The 19,431-nt window shown below is 40.2% G+C and overlaps 1 protein-coding gene across 1 annotated transcript in view; it reads left to right on the plus strand.

The window, feature by feature from the left end:
• Window positions 1-19,431, plus strand: part of ankrd26 (ankyrin repeat domain containing 26) — a 37,015-nt gene that overhangs the window by 15,182 nt on the left and 2,402 nt on the right. The window contains exons 24-43 of the mRNA XM_030054751.1: window positions 343-563; window positions 1,401-1,622; window positions 2,806-2,836; window positions 3,825-3,972; window positions 5,064-5,277; window positions 5,601-5,784; window positions 6,067-6,213; window positions 6,555-7,017; window positions 7,457-7,962; window positions 8,115-8,267; window positions 8,527-8,702; window positions 8,873-8,966; window positions 9,191-9,217; window positions 10,140-10,217; window positions 11,332-11,466; window positions 12,479-12,591; window positions 13,299-13,428; window positions 13,603-13,893; window positions 15,402-15,637; window positions 15,985-16,228. Coding sequence (XP_029910611.1) covers window positions 343-563; window positions 1,401-1,622; window positions 2,806-2,836; window positions 3,825-3,972; window positions 5,064-5,277; window positions 5,601-5,784; window positions 6,067-6,213; window positions 6,555-7,017; window positions 7,457-7,962; window positions 8,115-8,267; window positions 8,527-8,702; window positions 8,873-8,966; window positions 9,191-9,217; window positions 10,140-10,217; window positions 11,332-11,466; window positions 12,479-12,591; window positions 13,299-13,428; window positions 13,603-13,893; window positions 15,402-15,637; window positions 15,985-16,228 — 3,813 coding nt within the window. The remainder of the gene's footprint in view (window positions 1-342; window positions 564-1,400; window positions 1,623-2,805; window positions 2,837-3,824; window positions 3,973-5,063; window positions 5,278-5,600; window positions 5,785-6,066; window positions 6,214-6,554; window positions 7,018-7,456; window positions 7,963-8,114; window positions 8,268-8,526; window positions 8,703-8,872; window positions 8,967-9,190; window positions 9,218-10,139; window positions 10,218-11,331; window positions 11,467-12,478; window positions 12,592-13,298; window positions 13,429-13,602; window positions 13,894-15,401; window positions 15,638-15,984; window positions 16,229-19,431) is intronic.

A 19,431-nucleotide genomic window follows, 5' to 3' on the forward strand; every position in this document is an offset into this window, starting at 1 on the left:
TGCAGTCTAAAAGTCTGTTGTGTCAATAGTAATGGTATATATATGGTCTTCACACACTGATATTTCAAGTTTAATCCAGTGCTATTTTTGAGAATGTTGATTATAGTGAGCACTAAATGCATGGACATAGTGCACACATGACCTGTAAATAAATGCAAATACCATTTTGCAGAGTAACCACCCTAAGGTGTTAGGTCTCCCGAGGGAGGGGTGACACACTGAATTATATATGACAAAGTATACAGGTATCTCCTCTGAAGCACATCTTAAAAGGCTTTCCCCAACCTGTCATCACTTCAAATGAATTCCTTAGCATTAATTATCAAACCCTTGTCTTTTCAGGTTGGCAAAGAGAGGATGAAGACTGTACTGGAGGTGCAAACGTGCAGTGCTTCCTTGGATGATGGTGAAACAGAAGCAGAAGGAGTGGAAGCTGAGAAACCTGAGACCAGTTTAGGATGTCCAAAAGAGCTGTCGAGTGGAAAGGGAGCAACTCAAAGGGAACAGCAGCTTGCTGCCATTGACCTCATTACCCAAAAACTGGGGTCTAGAAGTCCAAAAAGGTATGCATTGTTTAGTTTTACAAGTCCTACTTGTACACCAGGTCATTATTGACTGTTTTCAAAGCTTGTCAAACTTATGTTCCATGTCGTCTGAGTTCTGATATGAGAAACTAGATAATGTCAGTCAACCACACATACCGCTATACAGCACCTTATTTTTTTAATTTAATGCTTTTATTTATTCCGTAAAGCTGAAATAATGCTATTTTGGTAAATGCTCATTAAATAAAGGTTATTGATGAAGCAGGACGCATTTAAAGTGATAGTTTGGATTCTTACCTACATAGTGGTATTTTCTCCTCCATGTGTATATGTTACATCCACCAAGTCTGGTCCATTATTTCCTTCACTATCGCAAGAACAAGAGCTTCACTGGGATTGTACTGCTTCAAAATGAATTAAATAGATATAGACCAGAAAACAACACAATTTTGAGAGGTGATACAAACCTGAAAAAATGTTTTAAAAGATGCAGAAGAACACGTTTATTTTGGTTTCACTTTGAGTGCTCTTTTCAACCAGCTGGTTTCCAAAATGATGAAACTGTTTCCTGCCGTAGCACTGCTGCTGTGTCACCACGCAGTGGCACTCCAGTCCCACAAATGTGGTGAGGCAGTGGCAGATTTAATGGACCAAATTTGGTGGACACTTGCATGGAGGGGCAAATACCATTATATGGGCAAGAATCACTTTAACAGAAAGACTCCAGTCAAAATGTTGATTTCTTACTTCCTTTTTCTGAGCCCCTGCTTGAATATTTTCATCCTGGGCAGCCACATGTAGATGTACCATGTCACTGAGTTTGCCGTTCACCACTAGGTATATTGCTTTCCATAGCACCAACAGGGCCCCGGTGCAGTTACACCTTCCACTCCAGCAGAACTACAATAACAACAAGCAGGAGGGGCAAGCTGTATCTGTAGAGGGGACCTCACAGCTGGAGCTGGTCAGAGGGGCCCAGTGCAATAGAGCCCCTCAGACCAACACCCATGTTAACGGAGACCCTCTCTCTGTGTTTGACGATAGCACTTTAAGTGAGATGTCGGACGATGAAGGAAGGTATATATGCAGTATGCCACTTTTTTTTGTTTTTTAATCAATGTCACATTTTTCTCACTAAAGGCCGGTTTATGGTTCTGTGTCAAAATGCCACCATAGCTATGCTGTAGGTGGCTCTACTGCCCACAGTGGCTGCTGCCACTCCTTAAATGCATGTGTCCAAAAATTTAATACCGCAAGAATTGTGATCGGTCCATCTGGTGTCCTGGAAACCCGAAAAGGGGAAATACACCTGGCAGAGGTCTGCACTCCACTGAGTTCACTCTTCTAGGATTTTTTTCAGTAAATATACAAGAGCCACAAGGTTATTTGTATCTTAATTCTTCGTACTCAGTTTCTTAGAGTGCAGTGACAACGGAAAATAATTTCAGTTTACTATGCTTCACCAACATAAACAAACTCTACTGTTGACATGATGACATCGGTGAATGCATAGAGCTATTGCTGGGGAACCATGGGGAACCATCCAGAAATACACTTGATTTGCCATGAATCAGAGGTCCATGATTATACTACTATCACATGGCTGTAGGCAAATAAAACGTCATTAGATGCAGCTATAGCAATACTTCGACACAGAATCATAAATCAGCCTTAACACTTACACTTTTGGTGGTGGGAAATAATCAAGGCTTCTTGTTAACTTGAGTTTGACTCACTTTCTCTTAACATGTTTGCATGACTAACCCCTACAACAACTGGAATAGTATACTGCATTATACCATCACACTTTAAGTGACTCTCCCTCCTCAGCTTAAAGACATTTTAACTGTAATACATTAGAAGGACAGCTATACCGAGCAACATTGGCACTGGTTTGCTGTGGCCAAATGCCAACATCACATGGTATAGCACATCCTCCAGTGTATTATTACAATTATACCACAGTGTCATTATTTTCTTTATTCCATTTTTTTCCACAAAGAAAAATACTTAAATCTATCTAACTGTCGCCGTATATCAGCTGGTACAGTTTGATGGATTAACGGTCACTATTTGTCAGTTTATTTACATGTACTGAAGAAAAACAAGACAGAATTATGTGTATATGAAAACATCGTAATGCCTCTCGACCAGTCAAAATGGGATATTAGAAATGACTGTGGTATAATGAACTTCAGAATGTAACAATTTCCCAAATAATTCCTGTTTCTCCTGCCTGTGTTTGTGTGGACTGCTGTAGGCTGCCATCTGGAGCTCAGGAGAGAGACGAGGTAAAACCCTGGCGATGCCATTCCACCAGTAACCTTCCTCCGTTAAATTATAATTAGTTTGCCTGTTGTAATTTGTACTTCCCCTGACATTAAATATATATAATATGTTTTAATTCTGCAACTATCAATTATTTTAATGATCAAGTATGCTGCCAATTATCTTGCCAAATGATCAAGTCATTGATTATGAAAATACGAGCAAGAGTAAATATGCTAAAGAGAAAAAGTAGTTCTAGCCTTTCGGAATTAACAGCTGATTTGGCTTTGTTGAGGTGAAGCTGTTGTGTTGTAATACAGAAAACTGCATTAGTTTACAGAACACTTCTAACACACAAGAGCTGCAGCACCCTAGAATTGCATGAATTCAACAACCGTAAGCAGAAAAAGAAGTGAAGGAGGGTTTTAATAAAAAGTTCACCCTACTAAAGCATCACAGAGTTAAATTGTGCAGTCATCGAGTTCCTAAGATAAGAGCTGCAAGTAATGAATGTTTTCATTGTTGATTAATCAGTCATTTATTTTTCGTAAATCATTTCATTTAGATTGTGTTCAAACTAATGACAAAGGCCTATGACACCCAAAGTGATGTCTTCAGATTGCTTCCTTAGTCTGACCAGCAGCAAAAAAATGATCCTGTAATGATATAAAGGTAGTCATCACGCTGCTGTAACTAGCAAAACCTTCAAATTTTATTCACAAAAGAACAGCAGCATTACAGTCAGACCTTCGTCAGGCATACATGAAGTAAGATTGATACAATAATGTAAAATGTGGCATAGCTAGTCAAATAGTCATAAACTGACATATGACACCACATCACCTTTTAACATCACCTGCTTGACATCACGTGTGATTTGTTAACAGCATTGTAGGGGACAACCTCCTTCCTATATTTTGTCTATTTTCATGGATAAAGAATGACTTGTTGACATATAGTATACAGTATGAAAAACAACATCATGAGAAAAATTAATTGATCTGTGTATAGATTCAAAACCCTGGGCAAATGGAGATGGCGGAGGACTTTGATGAGCTCACCCAGTCCTCGGACACAGCTACAGATGACATAGATTCTCCCACTTCAGGCTACCGGCATGCCTCTGTGCTCATCCAGAAGCTGGACTCTGCCACTTTAGGTAATGATTGAGCTGATTGAAATTCTGATTTCTATAAGAAGAAAAAAAGGCTGCTGCCAATGTTATGGCATAACATTTTTTGTTTAAATTGTTTATTACCTCTAGCAGGTTGACATGAATGGTTTCCCCACTTGTCAGTTTTCAGTGATGTAACAGTGATATGATGTTATCAGGCCATCAGAGTACCTGAACATTTTACCTGCTAATTGAAGGACAGCTACACCCTAAAACACATTCACTCTATTTGAAATCCTGGATTTGCTATTTACATTGTTTTTCTGGTGTTGTTTTATTTATAACAGGGAAGCTAACTATCTAATGTTATCCTGCTTGTCATTTAATAGGAAAAGAAAAAGATCTAAAACAGAAACATTAGCAGTTGGTATAGCTTACAAAGATAATCATCATTCTGGTCTGGACACTGCTAATCGAAAATAGGTCCATTTCTAAGTTGCCTGTTGTGTACTACATTCATAAGTGATGAATTTCATATCATTCATGTTCTTTTTCAGATAACAAATTTAAGACAAAAGGCTCACCTCTATCAGTTTGTTTTGGGCAGTTCAAATTTAGGCACTCCCATTGAGTTAGGCCAGAAGGGTATTACATGACTAAATATTGCAGGACATCTCATATTTGCCAAGCTACTAAATCCCATCTTGCACTGAAATACTAAACACACTTTAGGATGAGGCAACAACATGCGCTAGCACATTACAAGACTGAATGACAAGGGATTGAACATGTCAAACAGAGTGGACAAGTCCCATAGGTCTGGCCTTGTGGGACTAGACCCCACAAAACAGAAAGCCAGCCTAAATTGGTTGTGATATTGTATGGTTTGCGCCTAAATATCTGTTTACTTGATATACTCATATTTTACTCAGTGGCCCTTGGACTCTCCAGATGCCCTCTGACTCTAAAACTTAGTGGCACTAAATGGCATTGCCCAACATGATGAAATTCTAGGTCCGATCTGAAAGGCTTTTCACGTACTTGTTCCTCAGAAGTTAATGTGAAAAACTATATGTACTTTGAGTGCTCTGACCCAGAGGGCTCCCTTACTGATTCTTCCATATCTTATCCCTCAGACTCCAGAAGCATGTTGAAGCTACAGAACATTTTTCATGAGTATGAGCGCTCCATCCAAAAGGCAAGGAGCCGTCATGGGCACCTGGCAGACAAGGTGAGCCAGCTGGAATTGGAGAAGACTGAGCTGAAGCGCTTTCTGGAGGAAATTAAAGATGTCAAGTCTGCTCTGGAGCGGAACCAACTGGAGTTGCAGACTGAAGTCACTAACCTCAAGTGAGAGCTATTTCTCAATCTGCTTTGTTATTTTTGAAAGCTTCAGTGCTCTGTAGTCAGTAGGTCTTTTTTACCCTCCGGGCTTTCTCTTGCCTGGTCTTGGCCTCTCTTTCAATATTTTCTCTGCCTCATGCATGCTTATTTCTTTTGTCATTTATTTACTTATAGATGCATGCACAAAGATTATAATGCAGACCATGATGCAGTTGTGTTGAATAAGGGGTATAATTAGCCAGTCTGGCAGACTCAAGAAGTGAGAACCATGAAGAGACAGTAAAATATGAGATTTTGTACTGATTTCTGTTATCCTGCATTTTGTATAGATTTCAGCTGAAACAGGAACAGGAGAATCGCCGCAATGCCACCATGATGTACAACACCACCAGGGAAAAGCTAAAAAGAACAGAGGAGCAGCAGCAGCTGGAGGTCAAGGAAAGACAGAGGGTGGAGCTCACCCTCAGGAATCTGGAGCTGGAGATGAGAACACTGGTCAACAACATGAAACAGGTACACCTTTATTTCCAACTTATATGCACTTTGATTTTATGGTGCTGTTCTGTTTTTATGTGTTAAGTCAAGTTCATTAAAGTTCATTGAGTCAAGCTCAGGCAAGACAAATTAATTTTGAACACATGACTTCATAGTTACAGAGGTCTTTCTTTATCAACAGGCAAAAGTAATCATTTTATAAAGTATTCTAGTAATTTATGGTAATGTGACGAGGGATGTAACATTTTGTTTGTAATTGCACATATAAATACTACATTGGGTTATATATCAACTGCTTAGCTAGAGGATGACCACAGTGAGACCCAGAGACTGCTGGCTCAGGAGCGTAGTGCACGGACCCTGCAGGAGAACCTGCTCAACAGCCACCTCCGCAAACAGCAGGAGATGGAGGAGGAGAACAGGAGAAACATCAGCAAGAGCAATGAGGTAGTCCTCACAGTTTGATTATCTGGAAGATATTGTTTATCATTATGATTTTTTGTAACAGTTTACACATATTGATTTGGATGTACAGTTCTGGTATGTTTAGAAATGTACAGAAAAAATACTTTGCTAATTTATAAAAGAAATTAGAAATTTAAAAATTTTTTGAAATTGTATAAACATTTTTGTATAAGAATGTGAAAAATATTGTTGCTCAGTCCCAGTTTTCTTATTGAGACAGAATTGCTAAATGGTAATTGCTAATAGAATCTAGGATGACTACCAGCATAAAGTGTATGGAACACACGGAACAAAAAAGTAATTTTTTGTCTTGTTGTCTAAAGGCCTTGTCTCAACTCACTGAGGCCAGTGACAGAGAAAAGGAGCTGCTCCAACAAACTGCTAGCTTGCAGGAGGAGCTAGGCATCCTCAGGACAGAGCTTGAGCGTTTCCGTGCTAGTAGTAGCCTCAAGGAGAGCCACCTTGCGGAGGAAAACGAGACCCTCAAGGAGCAGCTAGAAGATGCTCGTCGAGACCTCAAACTCAACAGTGAGGCCCTGGCCCAAACTGTCTTCCAGTACAACAGTCAGCTAAGCACCCTGAAGTCTGAGTTGGCCCTAGCCACGACCAGTCTGGAGAACGAGCGTCAGACTCGTGAGACACTGGAAGCAGAGGCTGAGTCAACTCGAAACCGTCTGGCTGGGGCCGTGCAGGAAGCTGAGCGCTGCCAGGCAGCCCATGCAGACACAGAAAAAGCCCTGCTCAGGGAGAAGGAGGAAAACCAGCGTCTTAAAGACAAACACTCAGGTGAGCAATGGTGGGAATCACTGGATAAGACAGTGCAATACTTTTACCATATATAGTCTCAGGGTCTAAAATTAACACCTTTTACCCACCAAATGCAAGTAAATTCTTGGTTTTGTGGAGTAATTGGAGTAACATAATTTGGAATTACAACGTAGTGCCAGGTTTACAAAGGTGTGAAGATGCAGTTGCCCCAGACCACATTAATATTCAGTACTTAATTTTTATATTACTGCAGTTAATTGAAATGTACCTTAGAGTGCACCACACAATATTACATCAGAAAAAGCTATTCTGTGTGTACTAAAAGGCATTTTACCACCACAAACCATCAATAAATAATTTCCAAGAGTGGTAAACTGACTCTCTGGGATTAAAAAAGAAATAATGAGGCACTCAATGAAAGTCAAACCAATTAGGCATTTGAGCATCTTCTCCACAGGTGAAACCTCCAGTCAGCGCGAGGCCGTCAACGGCTTGTCCCAGAAGCTTGCAAAGGCAGAGGCGCGTGCAAACAGCATGGAAAATGAGGTTCATCGGGCCACACTGCAGCTGACAGAGAAGGGCCTTCTGCTGGACGTTCTGCAGCGGGAGAAAGACCAGGCAACTGCACGTGTCAAAGAGCTGGAAACATCCCTGCAGGCCGAGAAGGAGCTGGTTGGCCGGGCCGGAGCACGCCATGAGGCCACACAGGAGCGGCTAGCCCAAGCCCAGAGTGAGGGCATGCTTTTGCGTCAGCAGCTAGAAGAGGCCCAAAACAAAGGCGTGGCAAAGGAGCGCGCTGTGACAGATGCCCAAGAGCGCTTCAGCGACATTCTGTCCAAGCTTCGCTCTGACTGCGAGGCAAGGGTGCAGCTAGTAGAAGAAAGGAACAAGGACCTGGCCAGCAAGGCAGCTGACCTCCGAGACCAAGTGTACAAGTTGGAAGAGGAGAAGAACGAAAGAGAGGTAAGACTAGAATAGAGGAGGGTAAGAGGATTACACAACGTCTTCCTCCAGCCCCACTTTTAGTCTCTCCTCCATATGCCACATCCCAGAGTTCAGGATCTCTCACACTGTCTAACTAAGATGTGCTATGTGTGAAATCTGTGTGAGCACAGACTGGTTTGAGGCAGTTGCAGCAGGAACTTGCAGACTCATTGAAGAGGCTCTCAATGAGCGAAGCATCCCTAGAGGTCAACACACGATACCGCAATGACCTGGAGGAAGAGAAGACCCGACTCCTTAAGGACATGGAGAGACTCAAAGGGAAGGTAAAAGAATCAGACAGTGCCACCCTGTGGCTGCATGCTGTTATTATAACGGGTACTTGGAAGATAAGTTTTAGTTAAGCAAGCTGTTCTGAAATTGAATTACTCATGAATAGTTTTTACTAATAGAGTTTTTTTTCCCAAACCTGTAAGTGACAGAGCTCATGGCATTAATTGTTACCTTCTTGGTTTCTATCAGCTGACAATTGAGATCCATGGTTAACCTCTCTGATGTGGTTGGTGGTCTGTCTGTGTTATGTAGCTGGAGGAAAGTGAGGAGCTATACGTTCAGGCTGAGAGGCGTATTAATAGTCTGAAGAGCAGTCTGGATGAGAGAGAAAGGGAGCTCACCTCTGCTGCTCAGAAACTCCAGGAGGCACTGTCAGCCTCAACAGGCTCAGACACAACAATCAAACAGCTGGAGGAGGCTGTGCAGAGGTAGCCATACACATATATACCCATACAATTATACATTGTTCAGCAATGGGAAAACAAGAGTATAATTGCAGTTTATGTATGCTTAGGGTATTGAATGAATGTCTTGCCTTATACTCTACATAGATCTATGTATGCTTGTGATACGGACTGTCAGTATAATGTCATGCTAGGCTGGAGATCGAGAATGCCAGGCTGGAGGCTACTGCAAAGCAACAGTCCAACAAAATTGACGCACTACAGAAAGGGGCTCAGGAGGCTGCCATGGTGAGTGATACTAACCAAGAGCAATTCTAACCCTGTCTTCTGTTCACAGTCTTCAGTTAGTTTACACAGGATATCAGTGGCATCAGATCTACTTTTTTGAACAACTGGCAAAGCAAAATGCATCAGTATAAATGTACTTAGTCATATCTATTTATCATTATGCCAAATAGGGGACTTCTCACATTCATTGTTGATATGTTAAAAGATATTAAATCTTTTTTCAGCCATCAGACTCTTCACCTGGAGGAGGGGTTGGTATTGTGGATATAGGCTTAGTCTCTGTGTGGGTTGACCTCTGTGTTTTTTCAAAAATACAATTGGGCAATCTTTACAAGCTGCTGGACTAGCAATTCTAAGATATATATAGTTTTTTTGTTTGTTTGTTTGTTTGTTTTTTTAAATCAAGGGTTTGGGTTGCTTTCTTTGGTTAGAACACCATGTTTTTTTTCCTCAAGCGGGATCTTGGTATGCTGGGTCTTCTTCTCCTTTGTATGTAGAGCTGCATGATGCATGTCACATTACTTACTCTAGATTGAAGTATCTTCTGTTGCTTCCCAAAATGGTGAAAATCCAAAACCAAAACATTGTAAGAAATTTGGTTGTGGCCACACTGATCCATTGTACCTGTCTGTTCTGTTTTATTTAGTTTTTCAGTGTAGAGTGTCCATTTAATTATGACACATTCATCTCCATTGCATTTGATCATCAGAGAACCTTTTAAAACTGATGGAGATGTGATCATCTGTTTAGCCAACATCTACTGTGTTTTTTTTCCTGTTGTCGTAAATCCTTGGTGTGGAATTCAAAAACAAACATCTGGACAGACAGTTTACATCAAATTTCTATCCATACAGTGACGGATCATTGTGGCCACAGCTTTAAGGTTAAATGATACTTCTGCTTTGAAATCATAGCCACGCCATCGTGGCCTATGCTGATGTGAGCATTTATACACCCAGTTCATTTTTTGGAGAGGTACACATCATATTCAACGGGGTCTCGGTGGGCTACTCTGGAGCTGCAGACACTGACATCGTAGTGGTATTTTGATGCAGAAGTATGAATTGACCATTAAATTGAAGCTCTTACCATAACCATCCCAAATGGTGACGGATTTGAAACCAGATAAAACAAAGCTTCTCATACATGATGCACATTTTGTAAATTCCTCAGGTCAGAGGTCGTTTGGAGGATTTGGTTACAAATCTGCAAAGTAGCAAGATGACTTTAGAAGACCAACTGAATCGAGAGGTGAGTGATATTTTATTTCTTTCATAAAAAAAAGACCCATCTGAGGTTCAAACTATGCTTGTTTATCTGGCAGCTCATGAAATTTGATCATTGTACCAAGCTGATATTTGGTCTTATTGCACCATTGTTTTATTTTCCGCTTGTTTCAGAGTACATCTTACAAAGGTGGTCTTAAGTTGGCCACAAAAATGTGTAATTTTGGGCAAATGCAAATGAGAGCAGTTTGACAGCCAATATTTTAAACAAAACTTTAAAACAAAACTGTACTTTTTTATTATAGATATAAGCTTAATGTCACCTATCAAAATAAAAAAAGGTGAGTGTATAAGCAATAAAATACATCTTTGCCTGTTTCAGTAGACCCAAGGGTTACAATTTTATAAGCTGTAGAAACGGACCTGATTGGGCATGACCAGTGGTTCGCTGGTTGAATACATATTTTCTTGTGTCTTGGCGGGCGTTATGTTGTTACCCACTCCTCATCTTTGCACAGGAACTTTTTGAGAACCTATGTCACTCTACCAAAATCCCTAAACTGTCTGTGACTCTACAACGACTGACCAGAAGCTGAAGGAATTAAAGTGAAATCTAATTGATAGTTAGAAAGTTGCACAGTAAGGCTTTAATGTAATGTAGCTGAGCATCAAATTCTCTGTGTACCATAGTATTCATTTCATTCTTTCTTGTGAACGCGGAAGTCGGAGGTTCATTTCGAAAAGCCACTGTATGCATGTAATGTAATGAACAGAAATTGACAGTAAAAGGAGTAAAACAGTGCAGAAACAGTTACACAGAGCATGGGAAAGAATCAAATGATAAAGACTAACAGGGGCATTAGGCTATAATGGGTGTTTGGTCCAGTTTAGAATGGTAACAAGGTATGTTATGTGGACAGTATACATGTGCTATACATGTGTTGTTTTTTTTTTGTTTGTTTGTTTTGTTTTGTTTTGTTTTGTTTTTTTTTCACTCACAGTTAAGAACTTCCACGCTGGCATTTTACCAGCACAGAACTGAGCAAACTGAACACTGGCCGATTCCAGTCACTGGCCAATCGATTGGTACATCTATAATTATAGACCAGTTTCCAGCCTCTGTCTTCCTTTTTCCTCAGGTACAGAAGCAAAGTATGCTATCCCATACAGCACAAGACTCTCAAGCCCTGTGGGAAGAGGAGCTGAAGAGCCGCTCCAAGCTAGGTCTGCGCCTGGCGGAGCTGGAAAAGGAGAAGGGAGAGCTCAACACCCAGGTGCCTGTGATGATTCACTCAAAAAATAAATAATAGGTGCTATCAGTGATGTTTTGATCACAGTTTGACTATGAGTGGAGGGTTTTAAAAGTTGGGACATTTTGAGGGTAAACTTTGAGGAGTTGCCACAGGAGGATTTGCCCTATATCGCAGTATGTACTTGTTTTGACCAAAACTGTCATACATTTTCATTTATGCGAAGGTGTTTTTTGCAGAAAGGACGGTAGAGCATGCAAAAGAAGGTGCTGAACAACCGAGGCATAACAGAGGGAAAAATGAAGAAATGAATGAGCCCGATACAATTTAACAAGGCCAACTGATGCCAAAAAAAGTTTTAAAAAAAAAGTATTTCATTGTGCTAATGTGACTAAAAGTGAGATAAAGAAAATGTTTCAGTCTTCAAACTATCAGTTTGGTCAAACTGTCATTTCTTTGAATGAAGAATGAATGAATGAAAAATGTGAAAGAAAAAAAGGTCAGCGGAATTTAACACCTATAGAGATTATGTGAGCAATATTGCGCAGTGTGCAATAATTGTGGGTTAAGGGCTTACTAAGTCAAAAAAGGATTAATAATAGTCATGGTGTAGAAATTTAGTCATTGCAGTAAATAGTAACAAGTCAATGGAAAGAAAAATAAGATATAAAATATGAACATGGTGCATTGTGCAAATACACAATTTCAACACTAGAACCTGTGAAGGAGAAATATATGAATGCAAAGTAGGGGGAAAAGTATGGCTTAGGACATTATGTGGATGCACAAAAAGCCGCAGTAGTAGCAAAGTGTTTAGGCATCTAGACCACGGCTGTAAAAAATGTGTCATGTTAAATTTACAGATGGAAACAGAATATGCATATTTGGATGTGTGCATTACTATCTGTCCATCTTATCGAAAAGTCCAGGTGAAGACACTCTATGGACAGAAATAGTGACAATGTACGAGGATGTGCATTGTGAGATCACCCTGTAGTTTGGGCTTGAAGACATGAGTGTGTGGCCTGTGTTCCAGATGGAAATAGAAAAGAAGAAGGCCAAGAAGGTTATGGAGCAGAAGAAGGCCGTGGATGCACGGCTGGACCAGGAGATGAAGAGAAACACTGAGCTTCAAAAAGAAATGTACAGGTGACACCTTACGTCCTCCTCCACCTCCTCACACCCTCCTCACCTATGGCAGAACCTCATCCCGTTGTGTAGACACCTGCAGGACCCCATAGAGCGCAATCATTCCTGACTCCAGGGTACCACTTTGTATATCTGCCGCAAGGATGTGATCTGTTTTTCAGTTTTTGGGGGGAATTTGGACACACAACTTATTTATACCAAGACCTTTATTACTTCATGGCTGAAATTTTTTGGCTTTGGGGGTTTCTGATCACATCCCTGCTGACATTTTAATTTTCTTCAGTTTGCTTGTATATGTTGGCTCCTTGTGTTAGTATAGGGGTTTTTGTTTTATTTGTTTGCTTTCTTGTTTTTAAATGCGTGCCTGGTTTTGCCTGAGTTCTCATTTTTTTAATGTAGGCTACCTTGTTTTATTGTGGACTGCTTAGCATCAGAAGCACCTTATGAGATTATATTTAGATAGAGGTGTTTTGTATGGCATGTATAGAGGTTGGTTTAATGTAAATGTTCCCTGCAGCTGCAAATGAAGTAATTTTTCTCCATTTTAATTGTGTAGAATGTATGACAGAGTACATTGATTTCACCCATTATTCAAAACTGTATCATCAGTTCTGAGCAGGCCATGATTGTTTGTTGAGTTTGCTTGTTTGTAATACATTGCGCGTTTCTCTGCGTATTAAGTGTTTCCTTTCTGATATGTGATTAAGGGTGCGGAGTCTATTGAAGACTGCAAAGAAGAAGCTGCGGGAGCAGGACAGTGGTGGAGCTGAGTTTGGCTCTCCAATGAGCAGTATGAGGATGGAGACTGAGGGCACTATTGGACGGATGAAAGACAAGGTTTGGCAGTCTCATGCTGAACTGTGGTTTATGGTTAAGATTTACTTAACTATACATGTCTACAAGAAGTCCATTTTATTTACATTTAGGCACACATTCTTATCTGCATTCTTACTTTAATTTCCATATAATAATATGGTGATTTACTTAGTAACACTTACTTATATATCCCAGGTAGGTGATCTACAGGTGCAGCTGGAGAAGGAGGCATCTCGCTGCAGCCAGCTAGAGAAGGTAAATGTGGAGTTGAAAGAGCAGCTGACATCACTGAAGAGCCTGAGTCACTCTAATGAGCGACTGGAGAGAAGTAAGAGGCAATTGGAGGAGGAGGTATCGAGCCTGAGGCGCCAGATGGAGTCCAGCCTGATGGACCAGAGCCAGACGGAGCAGCACCGCCTCAAAGCTGAGGAGAAGGCCCGCCAGGAGGTGCGACAGAAGCTGGAGGAGGTCAACTTGTTCCTGCAGGTGGGCGTTGTGTTTGATGGATACTGTTAGTTATTGTTGGCTAAATAGACCTATAGTTAAAGGTTGGGCAGCTCTGCTTCCTGTCATTATTTTGCCCTGTATTTTTATCATCATCATTATTATTATTAATGTTGTTGTTATTATTGTTATAATTTAAACCGCATTCCCATTAAACTTGTGTGCAAAAATCACAACACATTATGCATTCTTTAGCCCCTTATATTTCCCCTTTTATTCAAAATATTGTTGCACTTAATTTTCATTTCATAACACCTATTCGTAATAATCATCCTATTTGATCTATGTAATCCATGGTTTTACTTTTCCATTCTAGTCCTGTATTTATTTATTTATTTTTGATTATTAGAGTATGAAGCCCTGAGTGGTGCTTTGACGCTGTGATTGCAAGTCCTTGTACTGTCATAAGGGATTAATGTGCTCCTATAGCCTCTCAGATTCACACTCAAACCTGATGTTCATACTTGTAATATCACTACACCACAGTCAGCCATATCTTCGCTTTTTGTATATTACTGAAATCATTTCACCACTTCTGTTTTTTAGATTTAACTAAATCAGAGGCAGTGATTTGTTGATGAAAATGCAAAATCTTTTATTTCTGCATATCACCAAATCTCATACATTGTCAGCTTTGATCAGGGTATATTTTCATGAGAAGTAAAACAATATTTCCCGAATGTTTTTCATTTTATTATTACTAAAGCCACCTTCCCCTGCATGAATATAAACCAATTTTGAACATAGGCCCAGTCCCACACAAAACTACGCCTACAGGCATGTGGGTCCAGCAGTGCTGATGGTGGCACTGCAGTAATCATCTAAAGTTCAAAATTTAAAATAGTCCTAAAAAAAATTGCTACAGGACCATGTAGAGCGTGCACCACTCACTACTGAAGCTAATTTAGCCATAGTGGCCTGGATTCACATGCAGCCGAAGCCCTTTGCTGCATGTCATCACCTATCTGTACCCTTTTTTTTGCCTGTCTCTCTCTGTATAGTAAAGCAGAATAATCTTAAAATGATTTCATTTTAAAAAATTCTAGCAGCTGTGTTACAGGTCTTCAACACTTGAGGTTTTGGCCCAGATGAGTGGAAGCTTTTGTCCATGTATCATAGGAGTTTGTCAACTTGGCATGTTCACCCATGTATTTAACATCCCAAAACACCCCATTACGCTGCTACTGTCAGGTTAGCACAGTTATTTTATGATCTGCCCAATGACCCACAGGCTGTGACTTCAAACCCCGAAAACCTCTGAAAATGCCTTTGTTACGGTGACAAAATCAACTTGCAGAGACTTGAAACGTGCATGAAATACATAATTACATAATTAAATTTTGTCAAAGGAACTTTTGTCATTGCACATGTTTATCTGTAGTTCAGAAACGTTTCAAAACTCAGGAGAAAGTCAGAAGGAAGCCAGCTTTGAACCAAAATATTTCTGGCCGCAGCGAGACCAGCTAAAACGGTTGTTTTTTGACTTCCAGTCTCAGGCAGCGGCCCAGGAGGCCTTGGATCAGATAAAATCAGCCAATGAGGCCAACTTGCGCTCCCAGCTGGAGCAGAGAATCCGGGAGCTGGAGGGAGAACTGGGCCGGGCCCGCACCACCCAGCAGGACAGCCTCAACCAGAGAGACTCCACACGCACCGAGCTGGACCGATACCGGGAACTTTACACAGAGGAGCTGCGTCTCCGCAAATCCCTGGCTGCCAAACTAGAGAGGTGAGATCAGCGTGTTTTTCCACAACTCAGTGCAAATTTTTCATCAGTACACTAGGGTCTCTGCTGTAGGTACCTGGTACCTGGCCCACAGACTTCTTGTAAGTTAAAGAAATATTTGCTGTCTAATATACAATGATGCTGGATGTGTTCTGGTTTAGTATATTACATTTTGTCATACATTTGTTACGTCTGAAAACACAAACAGATACAATAAAACAGACTATACAGAATAAGTCTGCTTATCAGTAGATATGTGCGGTGTGAATGGACATAGACCGCATAAATCCTGACAAATCTATATGGCATAAATTAATGTAAATAAACATATTGTTTTTTTTAATCTGCAGAGCAAACAATCGGCTCGAAGATGCCAATGCCAAACTGTTGAATGAGCGCCATCGCAGCAAGTCTCTCATCACCAGTAGCATTGTGAATGGTAGCCTCGGAGGGCCCTCGCTGGACCTGGGCTCCCCAGCTGCAACCTATGGGGCCACACTGGGGCCTCTCAGCAGGAGCGTTGGCCTGGGACTCCCCCTCCTCAGCCCCATGACTGAAGGACAGAGCAGCAGGGTGGAGGACTACCTCGCCAGGGTTAGCATCTCTAACTTACATTGTTAATGCTGATGCGCTTATTTACTCTGGGCCATTTTCATTTCCATTGTGTCATTGTTGTCAGCTTTATTACTACGTAGTGTGACTCCTTATTAAAAATGAGTGCTTTGTCTACACTTGCTAGTGTTTCATTACCTTGTCAGCAAAGATTGGTAGGACAGTACCTCAAGAAGTATTTATTTTATTCTGGGCATTTTGAGACTATCTGTGCATCCATTAGAGTGATGACATGACTCCAGTGACTTGCTAACATTCTCTGACTGGCTGTTTTCTCCAACTACACCTTAGAAGCTAAAAACATTTTTAGTTTTCCCATTTTTTTTTCCTGCACCTTTTTCTTCTTAGGTCTCTCTAATCTTTCTGGTAGCAGGACTTTACACTTAACCTCTCTTTTATTTCTCACTTCTTCAGCTTCTAGCTCAAAAGTCTTACTCTCATCTGTCTTCTCTTCAGCCACACTCATGACCAGGTGTGTAGTCGTGTTCAGCTCAGTGTCTGACTGGCTTCCTTCACCCTGTCACATTTACAACTCTGCCCACGGGGTTCCTGCAATAAAATGACGGCTTGCAAGAGTCACAGAACTTAGTTATTTTTGTGGCTCTTGGAAAGTTATGGAAAATAATGCACATCCACACAATTTCCAAAATCCCCGGAAAACAAATGTAATTAATTCATTTATTGTTATAAGCTTGTGAAGTATTATAGCTGAAATCTGAGTAAATCCTATTTTTCATAGTTGAAAAACTATGAAAATATGGTGAGCTAATGGCATATGAGCAACACTGACTAACACAGCAGTGGTAGTGGTGGAAATTCCAGATTTCACTTTTAACCTTGTCCAGCTGCTGGTGTTTTTTTTTGTTTTTTTTTTTTTCCTCCTATAATCATCTGGGGATATGAAAATTGAGGATTATGTAATGGAATAGTGGAATAGTGAAGAAAACAGTGGATGTTGATTGGTGCCATGCAGGAACCCTGGATATTGCACTGTGTGGCTCGTTCAGTGTGGACGACATCAGACTGGTTCCCACAGCTTAAATCCATGTTGATTCCAATTCCAATCCATTCCTTGCTCAGTTTCTCTGCTTTAGGTTGGCTTTCTCCATGCTCCAAGACTGTCTGGTAGAATAAGAATCAGTTTGACAGTTCATTTACTTTACAATTTACTTAGAATGAAGTATTTCAAATTTCAATCAAGAATCGAAGTGTAGCACCGCCAGTGGTACAGAGGTGGCCCTACAGTTGTTAATGTATTACCTCTGAAGACCCAGAAATGAAAACCTGTCATTTTTTACCCATCCCTCCAGCAGTTCAAACACCAGTGAATCTGAGTCTTTTGGAGTCATTTTGTCATCACTATTTGCCTTATTTATTCCTTTATTTATTTGTATCATCTATTTGGAGCTCTAAAGAATCAATCCCTGGTCCCTGGAGGTGCACTAGATAACTCACTGTCTCAGTGTTTCCCACAGGCTGACAGGCAAGAGTGGTATGGCAAGAGTATTAATTGTCCTTACAGTAATAGCAGCACTAGTGTCCAGTGGAAACTAAAACTAATTACCTCCTTGTGGCCAAAGAAATATGCCAGTCTTTGCACTGCACCCATTTTAACTCTACATGTTGAGTAGTTTTAAACACCTCCAGTAAGTATTAACAGTCTCAAAGGGCTTTATAAACCCATAGTCTATTGAAAACAAACAGCAGAGAGAGGAGAGAGATGCAGTGTTACAGAAAAGAAAGCAATGGAAAAGATCTAGTAAATAATAAATGTGTAAGGGTGAGTGGCATGGAAGAGACACTTGACTTTAAGGCAGGAAGCAACAGGACCTTGGTGCAGGACAGACAGCCTAAGAGAGAGCAGAGCCTCATGCACACCAAACACAGACACTGGCCACTCACAGGCGAGAGAGACAACTGTGATAGCAGATACAGTGAGGCAAACTGTAGAGTTTTCATTTGCAATTTCATTTTTGTTCTTACAGTTTTTTTATTGTCTGTGTGTGTGTGTGTGTGTGTGTGTGTGTGTGTGTGTGTGTGTGTGTGTGTGTGTGTGTGTGGCAGTCTGGCGCATGCATGAGGAAATGCAACAATTCAGCAGGCACTGCAGAATTGTCTAAGTATAGGAAATACTGGCTGGAGTACATAATGACAGGATTTTCATTCTGGGGGGAACTATTTCTTTAAAATTTATTTGAGTGAAAAAGAGCTGTACAAATATTTGTGGTGAGATCTGAAAGCTGTAAAGATATGGCCAACCTAATGTATTTCAGTGAACATTTCTAATTTTCAGTTTTTGTTGAAATTGTGGAGATTTAAATTTAATTCAGTGTATATTATTGAAGTTGTAGTTTGCAGAGGTCTTGTATTGGACAACGTTATATTGAGAGGTGTTTCTAATTTTTTGTGCTTTCTCTTTATATACATTAGGGGGACAGAATATTAGACACACCTCAATAAAATGCAGTCTTGTACAACAACTAAAATATAATTGAATTATATTAGATTGTACAGCATTATGTAAATACATAATACATGATAAATTATTTTGTCATTTAGGTACATTTTCATTAAAACTCTTTTATTGGTGCAGGGATGTGGTCAGTTTTGCCTCTGATAGTCAGATTTGTCTGGCAGAAGCAGACAGCCTGTAGATCTCTACACTAAAGCAGAACTTGCATGCTCGCATGTCTTGCTGTGGTTTGCAGAACAGTCCTGATGTCTTGTATTCAATTGGATGCTTGTCATAAAATATCTTGCCATTTATCATAGTGTTGTGCAGTGTTGGGGCCATTACTGGAAAAAGTAATAAATTATAACAAATGACTTATTCCTGTCTAAGAAAAGTATGTAATATTTTTTTTTTTTTTTTTTTTTTAAATGTAATATTTAAAAAGTGTTTCAACTGTTACATTTGCTTTTCAATCAAAAACAGTTGTTCAAGGCTTACTTGCATTTATTGGGCCAATGCATATTGTAGGCCTCAGCCCCTGTTACCAACAGAAATAATCTAAAATAGTGAAAGGCACAAAATCTTTCTTTTAAGGTTTTGAATAAAAATAGAGCCAAGTTGCATTTGCAACATTGTTAGCTCTTTCATTTGCCCTCTACTACTAATTCCGATATTTCCAACATGATTTGAAGGCAAGATATGCTGATGGGAACTCTTTTTTTTTTTTTTTTTT

This window comes from Myripristis murdjan, chromosome 6, assembly GCF_902150065.1.
Source record: "Myripristis murdjan chromosome 6, fMyrMur1.1, whole genome shotgun sequence".
Taxonomy (NCBI): domain Eukaryota; kingdom Metazoa; phylum Chordata; class Actinopteri; order Holocentriformes; family Holocentridae; genus Myripristis; species Myripristis murdjan.